At 41.6% G+C, this 27,955-nt stretch overlaps 1 protein-coding gene across 4 annotated transcripts; it reads left to right on the top strand.

The window, feature by feature from the left end:
• Positions 1-1,162: 1,162 nt before the first annotated feature.
• Positions 1,163-27,955, top strand: LOC106611514 (septin-6). Of its 4 annotated transcripts, XM_014211795.2 has the most exons (11): positions 1,163-1,260; positions 3,505-3,619; positions 5,590-5,785; positions 7,078-7,264; positions 9,391-9,552; positions 11,938-12,034; positions 12,654-12,822; positions 16,423-16,555; positions 16,752-16,942; positions 19,915-19,963; positions 23,518-24,673. In XM_014211795.2, the coding sequence occupies exons 1-10, from the start codon at positions 1,231-1,233 to the stop codon at positions 19,916-19,918; spliced, it is 1,284 nt and encodes a 427-aa protein (XP_014067270.1). In that variant the 5' UTR covers positions 1,163-1,230; the 3' UTR covers positions 19,919-19,963; positions 23,518-24,673. The 4 variants fall into 4 exon arrangements, with proteins under 4 accessions (XP_014067270.1, XP_014067269.1, XP_014067267.1 ...); XM_014211794.2 differs by lacking the exons at positions 19,915-19,963; positions 23,518-24,673 and adding an exon at positions 26,334-27,955; XM_014211792.2 differs by lacking the exons at positions 19,915-19,963; positions 23,518-24,673 and adding an exon at positions 25,587-27,955.

The raw sequence follows: 27,955 nt of genomic DNA, 5'->3' as shown, positions 1-27,955 counted from the left end.
TTGGAGAGGAGAAACCACTCCCGCTTCAATACAGCCTCTGATGGCCCTAGCTAGCAAAAATACTTGTACTAGGCAACAACAGATGAAGACAAAAATTCTACTTATCACTCCTGAAATATCAGGAGTCCTCTAGCGATAGAATAAGGTATGAAAACCAATATGCTACCAAGAAAACCATAATAGCATCTGCAGTAACAGAGTATTCCAACCACTTTAAGTGCGTGAATCTGACCATTTTCCTGTCCTGCTAAGCATTCAAAATGCAAAGAGTACTTTTGAGTGTCAGGGAAAATGTATGGAGTAAAAGTACCCTTTCTTTAGGAATGTATTGGATTAAAAGTAAACGTTGTCAAAAATATAAATAGTAAAGTAAAGTACAGATACCCCCAAAACACTACTTAAGTAGTACTTTAAAGTATTTTTACACCACTGCTTCAAACTATGTCTAGTTTATTGGTTGGTATAGCCCAGTAATACCGATAGCCTAATATAATGGGCCACCTAAGAATCTCTGGTTTCCTGGCCCCCCAATAGGCACATCGAATGCTCTGCACTTTATTGTGATGTTTTATTGATAAAGACCTAGTTTATTAAAAGTGTATTTCTTTACATATAGCCTACACTATTGCGTTCAACATACCAGTATTGATGTAAACTTTCTTAACAAATGCTGTTATAAATAATACAATATTTAAAATAAAAGTGCGTTTAGGTGAGAAGGTACTCCCAATCCCACTTTTACATCGGAACAAATAAGAGTTTTTTCACTATAAGCCAATATGTAGTTCATATACAGTGATTTGTGTTGTAGCATATGGAATGGTGTAGTAAAAGGCCATCAACACTCCGTATTGTTCAGTGTCCCATGAAATTACACCATATATAGATTCTACAGACCCAACTGGGTACTCCCAACCCCACTTTCACATCAGCATAAAGAATTGTTTTTTTTTATTTTTTACTTTAAGCCCATATTGACTACAATTCAGTCTGAACATACGTCCCCCCCCCCCATACATTTCTTCTTGCGTTTGCTTATAAACACAATTAAAATCGACATTGATTAAAATGTTATATATTTTGAATGAGTTATCCACCTTGCAATGTTTTGAAATGCGGGCTTTTATTTTGAACGTTTCATCATTACCATAGGAAAGTGACGTCATTGGTAGTGTTGCTAGCAGAATAGTAGTGCAGCTTCCTACATAGGGTCTTCATAAAAAAATAACCATGGCGGCCACTGAAATAGCTCGGCAAGCGGTGAGTACTATAATTAAGGAGGATTTTCTAGTTTTTTTTTTTGGCTAGGGCACCGTTATAGCTTGCTAAAATTATTCATTTTGATAAGTATTGGGTGAATTTAACTCAAACGGCATGGATAGATATCGGTGGAAAGCCCCACTCGCCATGGTTGTTGCACCGTTTTTTATAGGCTAACTCGATATCAAATTACCTCTATTACAACGTTATTATCGTAATGATACAATGCATCTAGATAAATATCGCTCATTACGTAACCGCATGATTTATTAAAATACTAATTATTGGGAACATTCGATAGTCTGCATTCTACACGCATGCGTTCGCTTTTATGGTTAACGTTGCGATCCAGTATCCTCATAATTTCGCTATTAAATCTGTATATACTTCACATTGATATGCTATTTAAGGATATTGTGACTATGTATTTTATTCTGGACATTTCAAATTTCATGCATATCCGCCGTCTATCGTGGGTTCGATTCTGTTAGTAAGTTAGCCTATCGCGTTGTTTCTGGTCCTGTCAGCCCCGTTACTTTATTTGCTGGGCGTTGTCTGACGTGCAACACGAATCATATAGGGTACAACTGAGTGGGAATGATTCATATTTGTGTATACTATACACCTAAATAATAACGATGGTAATGTGGATTCATCAAAAGGGGTTGAATTAATTTCAGAATGTGAGAGTCAGTAGGCTTGAAAAGTCACCGGGAGAAGGATTGGTAGTAGCCCGACGTCCGGCAGATGGCGATGTTGAGTCGTTTAGACCATCAATACCGGATCAAATATCGCCATCTTCCGGCCTTTGGGCTCGATTGGTAGGCTAACGTAAATCGCCTTTCCGTTTTGTGTGCCGTTAATTCAACCGAAATGTATCAATGAATGGACGAGAACAACAAGCATTATGTCATTGTGCAACGTAGATGTGTCTTTGATCCCAAGTAGGCCTTGGGTTTGGGAATGCTGCACATGTAGGCCAGCTGAGGAGTGTTTGTTTAGTCAAGAAAAACCATCTGTTTAACTAATAGCCTTTCAGCTGTTTCAACAGAATTCTAACTATACAATTGACAACTGTTTACCCCAGTCTGCTGAACTATTTTCAACCTCTCCCATTTTAACTGAGCGGATTTTGCAGTCTGCCTCAAAGCCACAATATATTTTCAAAACATTTAGGCTTTTTAGTGGTGGGGTTGCTTCAGTTAAGTCACTATTGAGGGCACTCTTGGCAGTTCCATGTAATCTAAATTCCTTGCATTCCTGCTCACATAACCATCCTGTGCAGTTCTAGAAGCAGAGAATGTGTGATGATGCAACTTCCTTCACGCACACACACATTTGTTTTACTGTCCTTGTGGGGACCAAACCCCAAAACCTAACCCCTAACCTTCATTTTAACCCAAACCCTAATTGTAACCCTAAGCCTACAGCCTTCTTCCTTGTGGGGACCGGTGAAATGTTCCTACTTGTCTGAATGTTCCTTGTTTTTACGATCCTTGTGCCAACTTCTGGTCCTTACAAGGATAGTAACACCAAAAACAGACACATATACAAACACATACACACATACACACACATTCATATCCATATTAGACCCTTATGAATTTAAGGCCAGGTCTGAAACAGGAGGATTCCATGCCCTCCTGTATCAAGTTGGGTCATTTGTTATGATACATTTATAACATAGAATTGTTACTCTCACACAAACATGCCATCGTTCTACTGTGCATGGTTTGTTTTCAACACCTGTACAGTCTGTACCTCTTAAAATGTGCTGTTTTACTTTCCATATATGGACATTGTGGTTTCAACGGTCTAGACTGTGCTGTATGCAAATATGTTAGCAGGAAACAGGAAGTGTATCACAGCTAGAGTACCAGAGAAATTAGCTGAGGAGTTATCTTCATAGAATACAATGGAATGTGTCTGGCAAAAAAAGCTGAATTGTAGCTTAAACCATAGAAGATTGTAGCTATGGTTAACACTTCAGTTTGTGCCTTAAAAACTGCACTACCAGTAGTTGTGGAAGTGAATGTTTGAAATGTCATATTTCAGTGTAGTCTGGTCCTGCATGAAATGTGTAAACTGAAGTGAAATAATAATATTATGGTCAGCCTAAGTTACGATAGCCTTAACCATACCACCCCTGTTTCATATGCATCTACCATTATACCCGGCGGTTAATGATTAATTACACATCTTTACTCAGTGTTTCTAATTTCAAAATCATTCTTTTGTCTTTAGGGAGAAGGTGCTCGTGCCGTCCCTCTAGCCGGCCATGTCGGCTTTGATAGCATGCCCGACCAGCTGGTCAACAAGTCTGTCAACCACGGCTTCTGCTTCAACATCCTCTGTGTCGGTGAGTGTGTCGTGCGTAAAACCTCCCTTTTCTTCTCCTCAAGGCAAAATGGGAGCCCTTCTCCGCCGCAATGTAGGCCTATGTCAGGCGTTTCCACTGCAGATGTAAACCCAATTCATTCTGTCTTTGACCCACTTTGGTTGCTTCTCACTGGTCAGCAGTCAACTCTGATTACCGTAGCTAATTCATCTTCAGTCAGTCAAGCTATTGTCTGGGACTTGGGGTAGAAATGAAGCCCCTAAAATGATTCCAGTCAAGTGTAATTCCGCGTCTCCCCCCAGTAATTTCAAAGCAATAGACAACAGACATGCATGTTTATTTCACTCCCTATATTAGTGTCTGTCTGTTACAGTATTTCAGAATTAAATTCGGATGCCCTAGGCCTCATTTTGAGCTGGTATATAACTTAGCTGAATGGTATTTGGGCATCATTGACAGATAGAGTTGTCATATAGATCTATTACGGTGAAATGGTCTGGTTATGCCTGTCGTCTTTTAGCCTTATTTTGATTTATATGTTTAAACCAAATGGTACATTTTGTAAATTTTGTTGAACGTAGGAAACAGAGAATACAATCCCCTCTCCATTTTTACACACTCTGAATTACTTGAAAGCTATCGGTGGCAATCAAAACATTCCAAAGCAATGCTAGAAGCCGAACGATCCTCTATTATTACAGCCTACTCTAAAGTCAGAGAAAGCAAAACAGTTGTAAACTGCACAGACCTACAGCTTAAAGCCCCAGAAATGCGATCCGGAGGCATGTGGTTGTGGTCTAAACAAAACAGCAAGAACTGAATCGAGAGCAAAAAAAAAAAAAATCAGCGGTAGTACAGCCCCATTTGGATTCATAACGACTGCAGTTTTTCTTCACGGAAGTTTGATTTTTAAAATGCTGGTACATTCAAATGTGAACCATTGGATGTCAGGGCCCAATCTTTAGCATGGGGTTCAGCATGGGCCCCTACCAAAGTGAGATGCTCATAGCTTAGTTCAGCGCTGAGAAGTTTCTATAAGGGTGATGAGAGACCTGAGGTGGACGCTCTCTCTCAGACACAGGCACTGTGCTGCTCCATACTATCCCCCTTTTACTATTTAGTGTGCACTGAGTGAAACCCTGATGCGCTGTGAATAGAAGACTACTACCGTTGGCAGTCCTCCGCGTGCTCCATGTGTATATGTGGGGTCAGATGAACATAAATAGGCCTGCATCCCAAATGGCACCCTATATAGCGCACTACTACTACTTTTGACCCAAAAGATTTTCTGGCACTGGGAGAGGAAGGCGGCTGACTCACTTGACTCTGATAGCTTTGAACAGTATGAGTTTGTCAGAACGCATCAGGACATCCGTGACTCAGACCCATGCTGCCCTTTTTTTTGCCATGGTCTGCTCCAGATATCAACCATAGTGAACATAGGATTAGCTTGTTGAAGCGCTGCCCTACTTACTCTTACAGGCACCCAAGATATTAGACGTTTCTTCGGCATATCTTTTTTATTCCATTGGAAAGCTCCTCTCCTGCCAAAAGAAGCAGAGAAGCCAGAGGGGTTCACACGGAAAATGTATGAAGCTGTGAAAAATGGGAAGTGTCCATATAATTAACATTCTGGTGGCATAGAGAGATCTGCTCTGCAGCCCCCAGTCCAGATTGTAGAACTGCAGTCTTTTCAACAGGGATGTACAGTACTTAAATACTGTCATGTACAGTATGCATGCACAGTATGTAATGTGCCTTTTAAGCCCACATTTATTCTGACAATGGCCCAATCTGGGATATTCTCTGCTGTTTAATGGTCATTTCCAATAATGATATACTGTAGCCTAAACCCATTGATTATTGAAGAATATAGCTTATAAATGCCCAATGAGCTTAGTACAACTGTCTCACACGAACTCAAACTCCAGATACAGAGTCCACAAATTGAAAGGACACAATAGTGAATTAACTGAAGGTGTGTGTTTTAGGGGAAACGGGCCTGGGCAAGTCCACTCTTATGGACACCCTGTTCAACACCAAGTTCGAGGGCGAGCCCACCCAGCACAACCAGCCGGGCGTGCAGCTCAAGTCCAACACATACGAGCTCCAAGAGAGCAACGTGCGCCTCAAGCTGACCGTGGTCAACACTGTGGGCTTCGGAGACCAGATTAACAAAGAGGACAGGTGAGAGACAATGACGTAGATCAACATGAATATAACGTGTGTGTGTGTGTGTATGACTTTGGTAAGAGAGCCCCAGGTTCCTCTTCATGTGTCTAAGAGATGTTTAGATTGTACAAGAACTTATGAGTCACATTCATTAGGCACAAAACAGAAGAAAACTGATGAATACGATCCTCATGTTTCTATACCACTACCAAGAATATGTTATCTTTCACGGCAGTGGTAGTTTGTGAATGTCACTCATTAATTGTGCATGCTTGAGATGCCCCCTATGAAGTGTGGACTTCAGGTCACCCCCTCTGGAGTCTGGTAGAACATTAGGTACCACTTATTCCACTTGTATTATCCCTCTCCCGTACCTTATTGAAACACAATAGAAATATCGATAGTCTGAGACTTGAGCCAGGAGTCTTCAGGGCTAAACCATACAGTGTTTTGTCCGTGGGAAAGGGAGGACTACTCTACCTGTCACTTTCTCCCCTGATGGAAACATTCTAGTCAACATGGGATCTAATTGTCTCCACTCTCTCGCCCTCCTGTCATGTGATCCTCATTCCTCGTCATGAGAGATCACAGAGAGAAAGGATGGATGATGTCATGTGAGCGCCAGGTTCACACTGCTTCACATCAGTATCAAATGGTGGATGGATGAATGTGAGCTAAGGGCTAGCAGTTAGCGCCATCCATCACAAAGATAAGGCCAGTTATATGAGCAGCCATTCGGCTAGCTTCTTATGAGGGGGAGTGGAGGTGGGAGGAGGTGTGTTGGAGGGCAGGGGTTAGACCTGTGTTTAATCAGAGGTTCCATCTCTCCTTCGTATGTGCGGTGCACCTTCCACTTCATTGGCGGTGGTATGCCTTTGATGCCTCTCCCTGATCCGTGAGCTCCCAAATATCTTCCACCACCAAGTTCTGCCTGATGACTCCCAGCTAATGAGACCCAGCTCAGCTGAATGAGGGATCAGCAGGTTCTTTATAGGGAGCTGAGCTGTACTCACTTAGCGAGCTAGCTACCTCCCACTGACTACACTCTGGGATTAAAGAACAAAAAGAACAAACTCTCACTTAAGAGATGCTTTACAACACCTTCTGATATAAGGTGGTGGAACTGTCTTCATTTTGAGTGAGACATTTTTAAAAAGGCAAAGGTATAGCTACCCTTGAATCCTTCATAGACAATAGTAAGATACTTTCTCTTTTTGGTGCTCCGCTGTCATAAACCTAGTTTCCTTATTACCTGTTTATCATGCGTTTATAACACATTAGTAACACTTATGTTTTTCTCTCCTCAGCTACAAGTCTATTGTTGAGTTTATCGACACCCAGTTCGAGGCCTATCTGCAGGAGGAGCTGAAAATCAAGCGCACGCTACATAGCTACCACGACACACGCATCCACGCCTGCCTGTACTTCATCGCGCCCACCGGACACTCCCTCAAGTCCCTGGACCTGGTAACTATGAAGAAACTGGACAGCAAGGTGAGCTGCAAAGCTAGCTAATTACACTATGATTCCAATGGGTCAATGGGTTCAATTCCTGCATGGGCCAGATATAGTAAACTAAGTTGGTCTATATGTGTCACTGTCAATGTTGGCTTTTCTGTAAGTCGCTTTGGCTCAAGATATCTGCTAAATTACCATATTACGCGATCCATTCATTGAACTCTGCTGATTTGAAGTGTCACGTGAAAAGCAGTCTCCCTAATATGATGGTAATCTCAGTTGAAGGGTCATATTTTTGTCATAGCTATTTATAAAATGCAGGTGGGAAAGAGAAAGTTCTCTAGCCTCAAGATGAGGGTGGCTCATAAACTCTTCCACACACTTTGCACGCTCACAGATGCGCTCCTGTCCTGTGACAGCGTCGATGTAGGTCAGCCTTGAAATGCAGGCCCTTGGTCGTCACGGTGACTGCTCACCCTGTTTTCCTAATGCCACCCCAAAAAGCCCTATTTGCATAGAGACTTCCTGGATTTCGGAGAAAGGGGCTCCTCAGTGTTTTTGCCAGAACAGCTGTACCCTACCCACCTCTCACAACAGTGTGATCTTTGATCCAGAGCAGAAGCCTCCCTGTGTATACATCACACGGCCCTTAGCATCAGCCAAGCATCATTGCTACTAGCGACTGTGAAGCCCTCAAAGGACTAGTGCTACTGGATGGCGTTTGAGTCCGGCCAAAACTGAGTGAAAAAAAAGTTGGTTGTGCAGGAGGAAGTGCAGTGTCTCTTGAGTTTATTCGCAACAAGTGGTGGTGGGTGGGTGTTTGATAAAGACCCCCCTGCCTCCTTGTGCTTCTCCAGTCCTGTGGGCTCCATTTAAAGCGGATATTTGGATCTACTGTATCTCTTCCCTCCCTCTCTCTTCATGTTCTGCTTCTGTTTGCACCAAACATGGGGGCTGGAGGAAGTGTTTCTTCTGAGTTAGCTGGATCAGTAGGCTCTCATCATTAACAATGTGTATGGAGAGCTCTTCACGAGATGGAGCATGCGTTGGAGGTTCACTACTACTACTCTCTCTCACTACTCTCTCTGGTAAATGCTTTTACTGCTCTGCGCTGCCAAAATTCTCTACTTTCGTTCCAAGCTCTGATTATGTCAGAAATGCACATAGATAAGCCCGAATCGAAAATGCACAAACATCCCTGAAGCTAGTAGAGACTAGAGGTGTACAGATATAAAAAGACAAGCTACATTTTTTTTGTTTTCGTATCCAGCTAGATGATATCCCTGCTTTTGACCAAGGCATCCAGAGAAACATTAGGAAGGGAGGGAAGACCCATATCTCAGGGTCTATTCATATCCTGTCTTGGCCAGATGTTTCCCCACTTGTCTCAGGAGGTTTAGCTAGCTAGCTGTGATGACCTGGCTGCATAGGAGATGCTCGCATGTAAATGTGATTTCAGTTTACATTTTTTTATATAAATTAGAAAACATTTCTAAAAACCTGTTTTTGCTTTGTCATTATTGGGTATTGTGTGTAGATAAATGAGGGGGGGGGGGGACTATTTAATCAATTTTAGAATAAGGCTGTAACGTAACAAAATGTGGAAAAAGTGATGGGGTCTTAATACTTTCTGAATGCACTGTATGTGCTTATTATAGAATCATCTTATTCCTATACTTAAAATAATTCTCAGTGGAGAAGCTCCATCAAAGGGCTTTTAGTCCAGGACTAGGCTTCATCTTTATCTGGGAAACCAACCATTAATGTGTGGAGCTGAGACAGGTTTTGTATGAAATATAATTATTCATGGCTTCTGTTGGGAAAGTAGACCCAATTTAAACAATTTAGTTTCAGTTGTTGTTTTGTCCTGGTGAAAGTATAGTGTTGTAAATTGCATTTGCCATGAGCCTCAAAGCCAATCTTTTATTTGGCTATATCCCAAAGTATAGGCATTATTTGCTTGCACCTTGTCATTGTGTCTTCAAAATAATTGTGATTCAGTATGTTTTTATCTTGATGCAAGTCCGTAAGGTATAACAAGATCTGTGTTATTTGTATGTATTTTGATGGATTGTTTTGTATACATGCAGCACACATAATTTCCTCATCAGCAGATAGCCTAATAACGTTTTAGAATCTAATTTAATCTCCTCAAATGAAAGGTCAACATCATCCCCATCATTGCCAAATCTGACGCTATCTCCAAGAGCGAGCTGACCAAGTTCAAGATCAAGATCACCAGTGAGCTGGTCAGCAACGGCGTTCAGATCTACCAGTTCCCCACCGACGACGAGACGGTGGCAGAGATCAACTCCACCATGAACGTAAGCTAACCCTTCTCTGATGCCGCTCATTTTAGTTCAGTAACATTTCAGCAAGTTTTATCAATACAGACTTAATAGTTATAGTTGAGAAGTATAAGTGTGACTGACAAGGTTTGATTAGGGAGAAATATCATATGATACGATACTTGATTGTCTGTTTTCATGGAAGATATTTTTGTGAGGACAGGCACATTTGGGCTCCCGAGTGGCGCAGTGGTCTTAGGCACGGCACCTCAGTGCAAGAGGCGTCACTGCAGTCCCTGGTTCGAGTCCAGGCTGGAGCACATCCGGCCGTGATTGGGAGTCCCATAGGGCGGCGCACAATTGGTCCACCGTCGTCCGGGTTTGGCTGGGCTAGGCCGTCATTGTAAATAAGAATTTGTTCTTAACTGATTTGCCTAGTTAAAAAAAATATATATATAATAATAATTAGAAAACAATATACATAGAATTTAGTGGACAAATACAGTAGATATGGTTGTGTATCTGTACCCCTCATGTGAGAATCCTTTCACTATGAGTTCTGGGTCATTTATTCAGTTAATTCTCAGAACACTAAAACAACATGCAGCACTAGAGCAGGATACGAGCACCATTTGTGTCCACACGGGGAGGGGACAGTGTAGGACAGTCAGCTAGCTCTCTGACAACAGGGCCAAATGAGCGGACAATGACGAGTGACAAGCGAATAGAGAATGCCAATGCTTCTGACTGAGCACTGAGCAGACCCCAACAGATTTGCGTTTGACAGTTAGCTCGAGGCTCTCGCCCTCTGTTCTTACGACGACGCTAACACTGGCAGAAAGGTAAACAACCCGACTGCAGTGAGAAGCACTCCCTGTCTATGAAAATGAGCTATTCTTGTTGGATGTAGGGAACGAACGTACAGTGCTGCTTGAAAGTATGTGTGAACCCCCCCCCCCCCCCCCCGTGCAAGGGGAAGACTATAAAATCATCTCAAAAAAGATTTGAGCTCCATCAGTCCACTGTTCTGCAAATCATTTACAAATGGAGAGCCTTTAACATGACAGCAACTCAGCCTAGAAGTGGACACCCTTCCAAAATATCCCCAAGAGCCACAAGAACAATAATACATCAGGTGAAGCAAACCCAGGTAAAAGCAAACCCAAACATAACATGTAGAGATGTGCAGACCTCCCTTGCTGCATCTCGGGTAACTGCATGCTTCAATAATAATAAGAACACTGAATCCAAATGCCATTCATGGGAGGGTTGCTAGGAAGAAGCCTCTGCAGAGACCATCTGGACAAACCTGAAGGTTTCTGGAAGTCCATTCTCTGTACCGATGAGTCCAAAATGACCTTTTTGGTCACAATCAACACTGCTATGTTTGGAAAAAACCCAACACAGCCTACTACCAAAATAACCTTATCCCAGCAGTTAAGCATGGTGATGCGAATGTCAAGATCTGGGGCTGCTTTTCCTCCTCTGGACCTGGACGACTCCATCATTAAGGGAACCATGAATTCTGAGGTTCTTAAATTCTGAGATTCTTGAACAGAACGTCAGGCCATCAGTCAAGAAGCTAAAGCTGGGCCGAAAAGTGGGGTCTTCCAACAAGACAACAAATTTACCAAAGAATTTACCTAAATCCAATCGAGGTGCTGAAGCGGGCAGTTCATGCCAGACACTCCTCAAAACTCACTCAATTGGCTGAGTTCTGTAAGGAGTGAGCAAAAATCCCTCAAAATCAAATCAAAGTGTATTTGTCACGTGCGCCGAATACAACAGGTGTAGACCTTACAGTGAAATGCTTACTTACAGGCTCTAACCAACAGCGCAAAAAAGGTATTAGGTGAACAATAGGTAAGTAATTAAATAAAAACAACAGTAAAAAAAGACAGTGAAAAATAACAGTAGAGAGGCTATATACAGTAGCGAGGCTATAACATGTTTTTACTGCCTATAGGAGACGTTTACTCCAAGTTATCGCTGCTAATGGAGGTGCCACAAGCTATTGACTAAAGGGGTTCACATTTTTGCACACATCAAATTTGAGTTTCTGTTAAATAAACCACTTTTGTTAAATAATCAATGAAAATATATCCTTTTTTTGTTTCTGTCATTTACTTGCAATGTCTTTATTACGAATTGGGGTTTAGATAAGGATTTTATGTTTATTTTAATATTTTATAGCAAAATAATGACCAGCCCTGTAGGGTTCACATACTTTCAAGCAGCACTGTATATGATTTTGCCATTTTAGGCCTAACATGACATGTCAACGTGTAATTCAGTTTGTAACTGGTTCACTCTGCAATTGGTTGGCCTGTCAAGAGATATGCTCCAATTTATCCAAATCTAAACAAATAAATAATGGAGTTATGTAATAGAGTGAATCCTTTCTCCACTACGGCTCTGCAGGGCCATTTGCCGTTTGCCGTTGTGGGAAGCACGGAGGAAGTAAAGATCGGCAACAAGATGGTGAAAGCGCGGCAGTACCCCTGGGGAACGGTGCAGGGTAAGCTAGGTCACGTATCACAGAGGAAATGGTAGGGGGATCCTCCCGCCAACATTTCCCTCCCACTCATTCCGCCCTAACTTCCTAAACAACTGCATTCATACCGTCAAGAGGGAAGCCATCACTGCTGCTTATGTCATCTCATTCATGTTTGTCTATTTAACGCTACATAGCTCCACTCTTGCATAAATGTATAACCTATAGCAGCTGTTGCTTGAGTCATGTCACTTAGATGGGGGAAAAAAACGAATCCCATGTCAGAACTTTTTGAGGATTCTATGGATTTATTGATTTTTCTCACAAGTCAATAATGCTTGAAAAGTGGTAGATTGTGAAACCTGTGACAATTATCAGAGAAAGTTACTGACTTACCATAGGAATGTAAATGTGAAATGTCTCGTTATTTGGTTTCCTATGTTGTGCTCGTACATATGTCGGTTTAGGCTGTCTGTGGATACGTGGGGGGTTAGTATGAACTACACCTAGCCCTGTCCTCACATGGAACACAAATACAATAGTGCTGGCCCGATGCTGTCTCTGACGTTTTGCTCCACACTCTAGTCAGTTCACTCTATGGGGCGTGTGTGTCTGTGTGCGCGTGTGTGTGTGTTGTCGGCAGTGGAGAATGAGAACCACTGTGACTTTGTGAAGCTGCGGGAGATGCTGATCCGGGTAAACATGGAGGACCTGCGGGAGCAGACACACACGCGCCACTATGAGCTCTACCGCCGCTGCAAGCTGGAGGAGATGGGATTCAAGGACACGGACCCCGACTGCAAACCCTTCAGGTGCGGCTGTTTCCCTTCATATTTCCTCCTTATTTCCTGTTTTCTCTTTCCTCCCTACATCCTTCCGAGACTGCGTCACAATTCTCCACCCTGCACACTTCCTGTCATGGATGTAGCTCTTTACACTTGTACCTGTATTCGGGTTGAAAATGGCAGATTTGGATACTGATAAGCACCTAAATTGGAACGCAGTGGATGTACCGTAACATGCTATACATGATGTCAGAGCTCAGGGTCTCCACTTCACAGATCTGTGTGGGTTTTGACTGACAGCCTTTCTGAACTTGAGCACCGCACGCGACAAGAAGTTGCCCCCATCCCTCCTGATAATTGGGCGACTTTTGCTAATGTTTTGTTGTCTGAGTGAGTGAGGGAAAAGCTTTAAATTAAAGGACTCAAATGTATTTTGAAAGATGAGACATTGAGGAATATAATAAATACTGCTTTGATGTTATACAAGCAAGCCAAACACCCGTGAGTCCAAATGTGCACTCCACATTTCCATATCATAAAACCCATGTAATATATAGGATCACTATGTTAATCACTATGTTTGATGTACAGTTACAAGCATCTGAAAGCACTCATGATTCCATTCCATGCGCACCAAAATTACCATCTGCTTCTCTGAATTGCCTTGTGAAGCCTAACACTGTAAGATCGTATTCAGAATGGACAGTTTGCGATTTATAATGGACCATTTTTGGATTGTGTAAACAACAACAGTAATTGTGTAAAGGCGGGGCAGGGCTGTGTTCCAAACAAAACAACTACGAGTGTGCTTACTGTAGTTCCTCAGCGGCACAGCTAGGAGAGCTCAAAAAACTCTTCTTTGAGTCATAAAAGTGCATTGTTGAAATTACTTAGGAACTGTGCACGCTTTGAGAGGTGTGTGGCCGCTTGGAAACATTAGTTAAATCTCTCACTCCAATCCGTGTCATTTTTTTGTCTTATGTTGCACCTACCCCAAATTTTCTAAGAATATTCTTATCAGAGTATTTTCAGATTTTGTTATCAACAAATGTGGCGAAAAGTACAGTAAATGTTAAATGCACATAAAATCAACAGGTGAATTGTTGTGTCCTCACTTTTTGTCTAATAATTTCCCCAGAATTTCCAAACTGTTCCCTTTTAATTGCCACCATGGTTATACATATGCGTTCCATATTTCTTCTGTAAGAAACATTTAAATGTAGCCCTATCCATATAGGCCAATTCCCACGAGTGAAAGGGGTTCTAACAATGGTTGAAACTTTGGAATCACTACTTTCCACTTCCTACCACCCCCTTAGTTAATCACAACCACTTTTTGCATTCTGATTTCAATTACAAATCAAATCAAATGTATTTATATAGCCCTTCGTACATCAGCTGATATCTCAAAGTGCTGTACAGAAACCCAGCCTAAAACCCCAAACAGCAAGCATTGCATGTGAAAGAAGCACGGTGGCTAGGAAAAACTCCCTAGGAAAAACTCCCTAGAAAGGCCAAAAACCTAGGAAGAAACCTAGAGAGGAACCAGGCTATGAGGGGTGGCCAGTCCTCTTCTGGCTGTGCCGGGTGGATATTATAACAGAACATGGTCAAGATGTTAAAATGTTCATAAATGACCAGCATGGTCAAATAATAATAATCATAGTAGTTGTCGAGGGTGCAACAAGCATGTCCGGTGAACAGGTCAGAACAGTTGAAACTGGAGCAGCAGCACGGCCAGGTGGACTGGAGCAGCAAGGAGTCATCATGCCAGGTAGTCCTGAGGCATGGTCCTAGGGCTCAGGTCCTCCGAGAGAAAGAAAGAAAGAGAGAAAGAGAGAATTAGAGAGAGCATATTTAAATTCACACAGGACACCGGATAAGACAAGAGAAATACTCCAGATGTAACAGACTGACCCTAGCCCCCCGACACATAAACTACTGCAGCATAAATACTGGAGGCTGAGACATTACAGTCTGATGTAATTCACTGTAATGTGAATGTAGGGACATAGTACTAACATACAGTACCTTCGGAAAGTATTCAGACCCCTTGACTTTTTCCACATTTTGTTATGTTACAGCCTTATTCTAAAATTGATTAAATAAAACCATTTATTCAGCAATCTACACACACACACACACACACACACACACACACACACACACACACACACACACACATAATGACGAAGCGAAACAGGTTTCCATTAATTTTAGCTAATATATTAAAAACAAAAAACAGATACCTTATTTACATAAGTATTGAGCTGAGGTGCATCCTGTTTCCATGGATCATCCTTGAGATGTTTCTACAACTTGATTGCAGTCCACCTGTGGTAAATTCAATTGTTTGGACATGATTTGGAAAGGCACACACCTGTCTATATACGGTCCCACAGTTGACAGTGCATGTCAGAGCAAAAACTAAGCCATGAGGTTGAAGGAATTGTCCTTAGAGCTCAGAGACAGGATTGTGTCGAGGCACAGATCTGGGGAAGGGTACCAAAACATTTCTGCTGCTTTTAAGGTCCCCAAGAACACAGTGGCTTCCATCATTCTTAAATGGAAGAAGTTTGGAAGCACCAAGACTCTTCTTAGAGCTGGCCTCCCGGCCAAACTGAGCAATCGGTCTGGTCAATCTGACTAGAGTTCCTCTGTGGAGATGGGAGAACCTTCCAGAAGGACAACCATCTCTGCAGCATTCCACCAATTAGGCCTTTATGGTAGAGTGGCCAGACGGAAGCCACTCCTCAGTAAAAGGCACATGACAGCCCGCTTGGAGTTTGCCAAAACGCACCTAAAGACTCTCAGACCATGAGAAACAAGATTCTCTGGTATGATGAAACAAAGATTGAACTCTTTGGCCTGAATGCCAAGGAAATGTGGCACCATCCCTACGGTGAAGCATGGTGGTGGTGGCAGCATCATGCTGTGGGGATGTTTTTCAGCACAAGGGACTGGGAGACTAGTCAGGGTCGAGAGAAATCCTTGATGAAAACCTGCTCCAATGCGCTCAGGACCTCAGACTGGGGCAAGCGTTCACCTTCCAACAGGACAACGACCCTAAGCACACAGCCAAGACAACGCAGGAGTGGCTTCGGGACAAGTCTCTGAATGTCCTTGAGTGGCCCAGCCAGAGACAGGACTTGAACCCGATTGAAAATCTCTGAAGAGGCCTGAAAATAGCTGTGCAGCAACACTCCCCATCCAACCTGACAGAGCTTGAGAGGATCTGCAGAGAAGAATGGAAGAAACTCCCCAAATACAGGTGTGCCAAGCTTGTAGCGTCATACCCAAGAAGACTCGAGGCTGAAATTGCTGCCAAAGGTGCTTCAACAAAGTACTGAGTAAAGGGTCTGAATACTTATGTAAATGTGATATTTCTGTTTTTTTTTAATGAATTAGCAAACATTTCAAAAAAAAAAAAACGTTTTTTGTTTGTCATTATGGGGTATTGTGTGTGGATTGATGAGGGGAAAATGGATTTTAATCAGTTTTAGTATAAGGCTGTAACCTAACAAAATGTGGAAAAGGTCAAGGGGTATGAATACTTTCCGAACGCACTGTATATGACTCATTAGTATGACTTCATTTCTGAATTTCCTCTTCCTGTGTGGACCCCAGTCTGCAGGAGACGTACGAGGCCAAGAGGAACGAGTTCATGGGTGACCTGCAGAAGAAGGAGGAGGAGATGAGGCAGATGTTCGTCCAAAGAGTCAAGGAAAAGGAAGCCGAACTGAAGGAGGCCGAGAAAGAGGTGCGTGTTTGTGTGTGTACAGGAATGTTTCTCCATTACCAATTAAATGCTTTAATTCTGCCACATCATCACCAATCCTACCAACCTCACAAGAACTAGGGTTACATGTGCCACATCTCTATTTGTACTCAAAGCTACAGTTATCACACCTTCTAAATGAGTTTCTAAGATGTGAGTTTTCTCCCTCGCCACACAGCTGCACGAGAAGTTTGACCGGCTCAAGAAGCTGCACCAGGATGAGAAGAAGAAGCTGGAGGACAAGAAGAAATCCCTGGATGACGAGCTCAACGGCTTCAAGCAGAAAAAGACGGCCGCCGAGCTCCTGCAGTCCCAGGCCCAGCAGGCAGGGGGCTCCACCACACTCAAGAGGGACAAGGAGAGGAAAAAGTAAGTATCTCTTTCCACGTTCAACTCCCTCCTCCTCACACAGCAGGTATAGGTGTTCAGGGTCATTTTCATTAGGCACCCAAACAGAAGATAACGTCACGAAACGGGGAGAGACTACCTTGACCTGTCAAATGAGAAACGCAAATTTTCATGTTCCATTGCGAAACGTTTTAACACGTTTTCTGTTGCGTGCCCTAATGAACACAACCCAGCTATCCTTGAGGATTCCTTAGGTATACTGGACCAGAGTTGTCTGGATGTTACAACCTGATCTAGGAGGATCAAAGAACAACTGGATAAATTGTCACTATAGTGTTTCCCCTGGATCGTTTTCCAGGTAGGGGGCAAAGGCCCCCAAATCAACATTTAGGGCCTCATTAACCAAAATGAGAGGTGTCCGCCCAAACAATAATACGGGAAACACTAGGTCATTAATTCTACTTAGAATAGATGCCATCTAAATAATTTTTTTTCTCAAAATAATGAGTAAATGTATTATTGTCCCTCCCTATCCCATGTATGCACAGTGGCAAGAAAAAGTATGTGAACCCTTTGGAAATACCTGGATTTCTGCATAAATTGGTAATAAAATGTTATCTGAGTCACAACAATAGACAAACACAGTCAGCTTAAACTAATAACACACAAACAATTATACGTTTTCATGTCTTTATTGAACACACTGTGTAAACATTCACAGTGCAGGGTGGGAAAAGAATGTGAACCCTTAGATTTAATAACTGGTTGACCCTCCTTTGGCAGCAATAACCTCAACCAAACATTTTCTGTAGTTGCGGATCAGACCTGCACAACGGTCTGTACGGTCTTTACAAAACTGTTTCAGTTCAGCATTATTCTTGGGATGTCTGGTTTGAACCGCTCTCTTGAGGTCATGTCACAGCGTCTCAATCTGGTTGAGGTCAGGACTTTTGACTGGGCCACCACTCCAGAAGGTGTATTTTCTTCTTTTCAAGCCATTCTGTTGTTCATTTACTTCTGTGTTTTGGGTCGTTGTCATGTTGTATCACCCAACTTCTGTTGAGCTTCAGTTGGCGGACAGATAGCCTTACAGATGGCCTTTCCAGCTTTATGCAAGTCAACAGTTTTTAATCTTAGGTCTTCTGTTCGAGGCATGGGTCACATCAGACAATGCTTCTTGTGAATAGCAAACTCAAATTTTGTGAGTGTTTTTTATAGGTCAGGGCAGCTCTAACCAACATCTCCAATCTCATCTCATTGATTGGACTCCAGGTTAGCTGACTCCTGACTCCAATTAGCTTTTGGAGAAGTCATTAGCCTAGGGGTTCACATATTTTTTCCAACATACACTGTGAATGTTTAAATGATGTATTCATCATTTGTCTCTTTGTCTGTTGTTGTGACCTAGATGAAGATCAGATACAATTTTATGACCAATTTATGCAGAAATCCAGGTAATTCCAAAGTGTTCACATGCTTTTTCTTGCCACTGTACATCTGGTGATATAGAAGATGGACTAATCAAAATATAAATGTTGTATGCATGTGGACCACTTTACTGGTGCACGACACTGTACACTGTTGCATCAGCCGCACCTCAGGTATGAAGAGGCCTGGCACACACCACACGTAAACAAATGACAAAGTCATTGATCAAAGTTTTCATTTGCCTTATGTCGATGCATTTCTAGGAACTCTTTTCCTGACCACCACTTTGGCTTGTCCCATTAATGTCACCAAGCACTGAGTGGTTTCTCTCCCTAGTCTAATGGATTAGCGATAACCAACGTAGCTGGCTCTGATTACATTGAAATGGAGGAGCAATAGATGAATAGACGCTCCCTAAGGCTTAGTTTAGCAGTTTAGCAAGCGTTTGCTCTCATGCCTTCATAACTATGGTACAGAGGTGGACTTGCTATTTTTCTCCTCCAAAATGAACACACACATGCACCAGAGATTAGGATCGCTGTCACTTTACTAGGATTTTACATTGTTTTCTATTCACCTTTATTATACAGAGTACTGTAGCTAGTAATATCCTGAACCCTTCTCTGGACCTCAACGTCAACCAGATTCATCTAGATTAGATTTGGTATTACAGTAATCTGATTGTATTGACCCCAGGCTAGTGAGACTGCTGGTATAGGTCTATATCACATAGGAATGTTGGTTCAGTAATTGTGACGTTTTGTTTTACCTGTAGTATCGGGCTACAGTAGTAGGGCCGTGTTGACAGTTAGAGAGGTTGTTGTCGTGGGTCCCTACATGTTGGTAATCACTCCTGGTTGTTTATTCAAACTGATGCGAGCCCTGCCACCTGCCCTGTTAGAAAGGATGAAGACACTTGCACTGAGAAAGGTTATTTTTTTTAATTCTAAATTATTTTCTTTACAGTTCTTCTGTCATTTCTCTCTGCTATCTCTAAACTCTGTAGTTTTTCCTCCTCCCTTTCACTTAATGTTGCTGGGTTACTGATCAAAACATTATTGGCCAGTTTCCCGGACACAGATTAAGCATTGACCTGGACTAAAAAGCCTAGCTTAGTCTTGTCTCAGAAACCGGCCCTATGAATGCTAGTTAGTACTTCCTCATTTGCTAAACCTTTGGATCCCAAACTTGGCCTATCTATTTCCTTATCTTGTTCAAAACATAATCCTGTTGATAGCTTGGGCTACAAAACAATGTTTTATTCAGTCACCAAAGGACATGAGCATGGCATGCTTTAATGAGTGGTGTAGATGTGACATGGAGAATGTGTATGTGTTGCCGTGTTTAAGACCACTCGGAAACTCAGAAATGTCCAACTTGGAAACTTGTTGTAGAAAGATAAGGGCCGAGTTTCCCACTTGGAAAATATCTGAATCAATCAATAGAATGCTCTACACCCATAACATATGTACATTTTAATTCCGAGGTTCCGAGTTGTCTTGAATGCACCATATGTCTCCCATGAGTCCATGTGTCACCTATGTTGCATCCATGCTGTTTTACAGTTAACTCCTCCCCCCACTTGCTGCATGCTGCATGAGACATCTTGTCCTGGTAAGGCTTGCTCACGCAACTGTTCCCCTGGTAACCAATGACAAAAAGCACATCTATTTAAATACAAAAAAAAAAAACAACATGTAAATCAAATGTCAGTTAAACACATATTTGAACTTAAATGAGAAGGACAAGGAAGTCCTTAAATGTAATTACTTTTTAAAATGTATTTAAGTAACAGTATTTTAACTTTTAGTAGCTGTTAGAAATGCAGGCAACATCTGTACAGTAGGCCTACTTTCAAAACATATTAGTTTACATTTTATACTAATCAGACCTGGGTTCAAATACATGTGTATTTGATTATTTGGTATTTCAAATACTTTTGTCTGTGTATTTGAGTATTTTAAAATACATAGCCCAAAACAAATACTTTTATTTCAGTATTTGAATTATTTGTAAAAAAATATATAATAAAAATAGTCAACCAAATAGTTTTTGAGAGTATTTTCAAATACACTACATGACTAAAAGTATGTGGACAGCTTCTCGTTGAACATCTCATTCCAAAATCATGGGCCTTAATAGTTGGTCCAACCTTTGCTGCTATAACAGCCTCCACTCTTCTGGGATGGCTTTTCACTTGATGTTGGAACATTGATGGTGGGACTTGCTTCCATTCAGCAACAAGAGCATTAGTGAGCTCGGGCACTGATGTTGGGCGATTAGACCTGGCTCACAGTCGCCGTTCCAATTCAGCCCAAAGGTTTTCGATGGGGTTGAGGTCAGGGCTCTGTGCAGGCCAGTAAAGATCTCGAAACCATTTCTGTAAGGACCTGATTTTGTGCACGGGGGCATTGTCATGCTAAAACAGGAAAGATGTCTAACTTTAATAAATAAAGATCTTTAGGGTTACGGTATATTTTGGAGTGTTATACATTTTCATAACCAATGTGGGATGGCAGTATCAAACTGTTGCCACAAAGTTGGATGCACAGAATTGTCTAGAATGTCACTGTAGCGTTAAGATTTCCCTTCACTGGAACTAACGAGCCTAGCCCGAACCATGAAAAACAGCCCCAGACCATTGTTCCTCCTCCACCAAACTTTACAGTTTATTTATTTTTATTTTTCCTTTATTTGACTAGGCAAGTCAGTTAAGAACAAATTGTTATTTACAATGACAGCCTAGGACCAGTTAACTGCCTTGTTCAGAGCAGAATTACAGATTTGTACCTTGTTAGCTCAGGGATTCGATCTAGCAACCTTTTGGTTACTGGCCCAACGCTCTAACCACTAGGCTACATGCCGCCCCACAGCTGGCACTATGCATTGGGGCAGGTAGCGTTCTCCTGGCATCCGCCAAACCCACATTCGTCTGACGGACTGCCAGATGGTGACACATGATTCATCACTCCAGAGAATGCATTTCCACTGCTCCAGAGTCCAATGGCGGCGAGCTTTACACCACTCCAGCCAGCGCTTGGAATTGCACATGGTGACCTTAGGCTTGGACTCCACGGCTGCTCGGCCATGGAAACCCATTTCATGACACTCCCGACGAACAGTTCTTGTGCTGACATTGCTTCCAGAGGCAGTTTGGAACTCGGTAGTGAGTGTTGCAAGTTTGGCGGAGGAGGAATAATGGTCTGGGGTTGTTTTTCATGGTTCGGCTTGCCCCCTTAATTCCAGCGAAGGGAAATCTTAATGCTGCAGCATACAATAACATTCTGTGCTCCCAATTTTGTGGCAACAGTTTCGGGAAGGCCCTTTCCTGTTTCCGCATGACAATTCCCCCCCTGAACAAAGCAAGGTCCATACAGAATTGGTTTGTTGAGATCGGTGTGGAAGACCTTGACTGGCCTGCACAGAGCCCTGACCTCAACCCCATCAAACACATTTGAGATGAATTGGAACGCCGACTGCGAGCCAGGCCTAATCGCCCAACATCAGTGCCTGACCTCGCAAATGCTCTTGTTGCTGAATGGAAGCAAGTCCCACCAGAAATGTTCCAACATCTAGTGGAAAGCCTTCCCAGAACAGTGGAGGCTGTTATAGCAGTAAAGGTTGGACCAACTCCATATTAATGCCCATGATTGTGGAATGAGATGTTCAACGAGCAGGTGTCCACGTACTTTTAGTCATGTATTGTACATTAAAATATTCAACTTTTCTTTTCAAATAAAATATATCTGAATACTTATTCGAATGTATTTGAGATATTTAAAACAGTATTTGAAATCAGGTCTGATACTAATTCAATACAACAAATCTTTGTAACAAATCCTATGACATTTGTGTTCGTACATTTTATTAATGTCTGTATCCACCCACGGCTTAGCTGAAGATGACATCACTGCTGCAGAAGTGGGTCATATCCTGTGGTAGGCTGTGCCTGTGCCAGCCTCTAAAAGAGTTTGAAATTAAATCAGCAAGTTTATTAGCCTCTGTCTGATGTGCTGACCCATCTGCCCTCTGAAACCACAACAATCTGCTTTTGTGGTCCGGCCCTGCCTACACACTACACAAAGAGCATTCAGAGCCCAGCAGAAACTGCAGGATCGCACTAGTGCGCCGTTCCGCCTTAGAGCCAAGTCTTGTGTATGGGGATTTTTTTATAGCATTTTTTTCTTGATCCTTCAGTTATTTGATGCCTAGCTCTTTGATGATTCCATTTTTTTGTTAAATGAGAGCTACACTTTTTGTACAGATTCAGCCATAGAGGGTGGGAAAGGAAGACATCTGTCTTGCGATCCGTAAACTGCTGCTCCTGGGCTGGCTCATCTTCCAAGACTTTAGTTAAATGTGATGAAAAACAGCGTGCGGTCTCAGCGTTGCTGTGTCACTGGACAACGTTCACAGGAAATGAGCAGTGTGAAATGAACAGACAATCAACCATAGAGAGACACTGCATTTTTCTAAGGCCCTGTATGAGCAACTTCAGAATGGATCGGTGAACTTTATAATAGTCAATTCAGGATAAATGATCTAGTTTGTAATAATCATGTATCCCTCCCTAGTTAATCTCGGAAACAGAAATGTTGCTAGATAGCAACGTTTATATTTATTTATTTACACTAGACGATTTACCATGGTTAACATTTACATCTGTGTTAGTCCATTAAGTAAGTAGCCTTACACAAGGCCTGGATGGTTAATAGGAGCAGGAGCCTATCTCCTGTGACTGTAGCGTGAGGCAGCTTGACGTACAAGCAGACCCCCTGGACAGGACGCTAGTTTATCGCAGGGCCTTACCTCCAATATATCTCCTTAATGCTGAGTGTCAAGCAGAGACGTATCGGGTCCCATTTTTACAGTCCTAGGTATGACTCGGACGGGAACTCCAAACCTTCTAATCTCAGGGTGGAAGCTCTTACCACAAGGCCACTGAGTTGGTGTGTTAGCTCTTTAGCATACCAAATAAACGTTCTTTCAACATATACTCTAAATCTCCCCACCTCCATACACTCATAAGTCTTATTAACAGTAACAACCTTAACACATGTTCCTTCCGACATTACATTTGACCAATAACATGAATGATTCTGTCATTTGATTAAAAAGTATGTCTACTAGTGTTGTTAACGCGTAATGGTCCTTCTCTCTATTTCCAGTTCAGGATTCCTGTAGAAAAGTGCTTCCTCCCTCAGCCAGCTGTGAATGAGTTTTCACCCCATCCTTGGCAGTGCCATGCTGTTCTCTGTGCCCTCCTGTCCTCCTCCTTTCCCCCCATTCCAACCCCCACACATGCCCCTGCTCTGAGGAAGAATCCAGCCATTACTGTGAATGGGAATCCTTGACTCGAATGCATGCTTGTTTTTTACGTTTTTTACAAGCCATCATTCTGCGTTTGCCTGATGTTTTTTTTTTTATGTTGGAAGGTAGACATTCTTTTTTTGTTGTTAGCCTGTTCCGCATGACTGAGTGTGCTTTTAACTTTAACATGCGCAACTACTGTTTTGACGGGCAGGAGTTTGTGGAGGCTAAGGTGAAACGCACATCAGCTATGGTCTGACCAATCGAGTGGTGTGTGTGTGTGGCATGTAATCCGTGCTCATTGCATATACTTGGCAGGGGCAACATATTCACGTCCATGTTTCATACTACCACTATTCTACTCACTCCAGCGGTATCCTAAACCACTCCAGTAGTTTTAGATAATGAAGATGTGCACTGACATCGTATTGGCACACAATGCACAATTATTGAAAATGAAGACAAAATCGTAGTATGTTTTAAATGAGGGCATGTTGTCCACCGCCCATCAAGAGAGTAGCCTGGTCCCAGATCTGTTGGTGCTTTTTGCCTACTCCAAACATTGCATGACTATCAGTGACAGTTAGTTGGCATAGCGCAAACAAACTGGCGCTGAGGCTATCAAGACAGTGAGTGTTACTAGTGAACCGCTGATGTTATTTCATCTTAGCCTGGTGCATGTGAAGATATTCGTGCTTGTCATCTCTTTGCCATACCTCATTGTTTATAATATACTTTATGTTATCTGCATACTTGTTAGCTTTTGACATTTTACACAAATATGATTTTGTATATTTCTAGTGCAATTGTGACTTTTTGATATATATATATATATATATATATATATATATATATATATATATATATATATATATATATTATATATGTGTGTATATATATAAAAGCACATTTTAAACAAATAACAAAAATGTAGGGATCAGTATTACACTTGTATCAGTGTTACACAAAAATACTTCATATCCAAAGGAAATAAAGCGTGAATTTTACCAAATATTTCAACTGTGGCCACGATTATTGTGTATGAAATGCATAATGAAGCAGTATTTTAAACGTACAGTATGTGAGTGGGTTCTGCAAATGTGAGGATACAAGGGTTTCACATAGATTCTGATTACAGTTGAAAACACTTGGTTTGGTCTAGATACTTAACTCCTTCAAGGGCTTTGAGATATCACGCCATTGTTATTGTCAAAACAACTCTCCTTACAGAGGAAAATTGTCTGCAAACCTGAATTCGTAGGGCTGGATTCTAACTTGGACTTTCTTATTAATCATGCCTTGGAAGTCAATAGAACACGCATGAGCATTTAAGTTAGGTGCATAAATGGCAAGTTAGTATTCAGCACTGTTTTTGTCTGAACAGAGCCAGTAGTCGTTCTCCATTCCTCCTAGAGAAACAGGATTGGAACATTCCTTTGTTTCGCAGATGAGTGTGAGCGCCAATGAGATTGTTGGTTTTTATTTTCAACTCCACTTCCTTCACATCTGTATCTTGAGGACAGGATGTTGTTTATCAGAAAAATATTTCTAAGAACCCCCACACCACTTTCCACAAATATGTCTGTGTCCTTGCTCAATATAACCCACATGCCTTTGTATGATGACACAGGTCAGACAGTTGGTCTGATGAGTCAAATGTCCACAGATATAGGTATTTCGTTTTCGTCTAAATGTATTGAAATGAGTCGCTTACGTACTTACACATTCTTGTATAGTGGTGTAGTAGGTATGGTTTACAACTTCTCACAATCCCTTCTCAAATTGCTCTTTGTCTCAATGTCTCTGGGGAACTGTTGTCCTAAGCTCTATGGGTTGGCAGGGTGTGCCTTAGTGTGTGGTCATTCATACATACTGTGCTTTAGTTCCCCTGCTCACTGCTCTGTGTGTATTTACCTTTCCTTTGCAGTAATCCCTGGCTCTGCACTGAGTAGGTGCTTCCACCCTCAAGCTTTGCTAAGGGACCAGGCTTTGTACCCCAAGGCTGAGGAGAGGCATTGTGAACCCACCCTTCTGGGTTAAAAAAAAACAAACATTCATCTGCTTTATGTATTAACAAAAGGATACCCCTATCTGTATTTCATTGCTGCTCTATGTGCTCACTCTGTGGCTAAATCTGTCTTTTGCATATGGTTATGCTTTTTTGTCATGTCGTGTTCTTGCTGTGCTGACTGACTAATATCACCATTTGCTTTTTGCTTCTGTAGGGATAGATATTTTCTGGACTGTTTTTGTTGTGCACTTCTTGGTAGTTTTTACATCATTATTAGGTTTAAGATTGTCTGTTTGATTTATTAACTGACACTGAATACCTTTTTTTGTATTTACAGAGGACATAATATCTGCTGCAAGCAGTTCTCATAAGCAATTTATTCAATGTTTTAAATCTGTATTATGCTCAAAGTGAATTGGTCAGCTCAAGTACTGTAGTATTGTATTATATGAGTAGTTTTTTTTAGCTTACCACACAGACATTGCATTTGTAACAGAGTTAGTGTCATTTGAAGTACAGTAGCAACTATACATGCGTTAGGAAAACCCAAATACGTACTGTCTTCCTTCCCAAAATGTCAGTAATCCTTCTGATAGGCACTGTTGCTCTCCCTGGCTGCTTGGGCATCTCTTGTAACCTTGCATTTGTCTCCTTTCTCTCTAGCTTCTTTTAATCTGTCTTGGCCACCTGTCTGAAGAGGGGATTGCAGCTTCAACAAGAACTAAGCACCCATTTCCTCTTCCTGTCTTTTCTCACTGCATCAACCTTTTTTAACTTCCATCTCATCTGCTTTGTTGAACATGGCCGTATGTGGACTTCACATGGTATTTTTTGGATAGTTTACCTTTTGCCACCTAATCAAGGTACACTTTGGCAAGTGGGAGTCCTTCACTGATAATATTTTTGCAGATCTGTCTTGGTGTATGAGTGAACAAAGCTTTGTTCAGGTGCTCAGGTAGGATTCTAAACAGTTGTTCAAGAGAAAAACATTAAACAAATAGTTTCATCATACCATATGTGGCAGAGCCAAGGCTCTGGATGAATTTATATTTTGCATAAAACTATCAGAACTTAATTGACAGTACATTTTAAGAAAGTCTTTATGTAATAATGTTCAATCATATATTCAGTCCATTTTGAGAAGGACTCTGTTTTGAAATAACCATTACTATTCCAAATAGCCTATTAATGTGCTCATCACTCAAAAGGGGTTATGATTTTTTTTATTTAACTAGGCAAGTCAGTTAAGAACAAATGTTTATTTACAATGACGGCCTACCCCGGCCATAGCCTAACCCGGACGATGCTGGGCCAATTGTGCGCCGCCCTATGTGACTCCCAGTCACGGCCAATTGTGATACAGCCTGGAATTGAACCAGGGTCTGTAGTGACACCTCTAGCACTGAGATGCAGGGCCTTAGACTGATGCACCACTCGGGAGCCCCTATGAATACAAATAGCACAACCCAGATCTCAATAAAGCACTGATAAACCCGACATATTCAATTGGTGATTGATAGTGTGACGTCTTGCGTGTGAGTAGTAGAAACTTTTGTCAATACGGATTTAAAAACCATAGGACAATTGCGATCCAAATAAATACAGTATTCTTTGTTCACTGCATCGGTTGTTTCATTGGAACTTAGAAGAGCCAAAGACATGTTCATGTCAAGCACTTATTTAGTGAAAACACCTTTTCCATGCTGAAATACCATGTAGGTCACATTTAATGCCCTTTACGCATTGTGCTTTAACTACCATCAGTCTATTCCGTATTTTGCATGTCTTATGCTCTTTTTTTATTTCATCACCTCTGTGATCTTGACCTTATGCTCCCCATTGTACTTTCTCCCCTAACAGTTCCGTTTTGCACTCTTTCACATTTGATGCTCTATTGTTTGGACCAGTTTTATCTTGTTTATTACTAGTTGTTATGTGCAGTTATACCCCTCTCCACAATTTCCGGCACCCATATTGCCAAATATTACAATGAGATGGAGTTGAATTCTAGATACAGATAGATACTCATGCATTTGTATAATTTATAAGGATATATTTTGTGTATGGAAGTGGAGACCTGTTTATGAAATATGACCTTTGGACGTGACTCTTCTCTCTGTGTAAAGTTACATTTTGGTTATAAGAAATTGTCATACATTTTACTAGCATCTGCCATAATCACCCCTCCTAGTCAATTACCTGTCCACACCACAAATTAATGATAAAATATGTGATTGTAGTTTGATTCCATTTATGTAAATTTTCAATAAAATTATGATGATAAA

This window comes from Salmo salar, chromosome ssa09 (assembly GCF_905237065.1).
Source record: "Salmo salar chromosome ssa09, Ssal_v3.1, whole genome shotgun sequence".
Classification (NCBI taxonomy): domain Eukaryota; kingdom Metazoa; phylum Chordata; class Actinopteri; order Salmoniformes; family Salmonidae; genus Salmo; species Salmo salar.
Note: the sequence above shows the minus strand (reverse complement) of the source record. Positions and strands in the feature narration are given on the sequence as shown.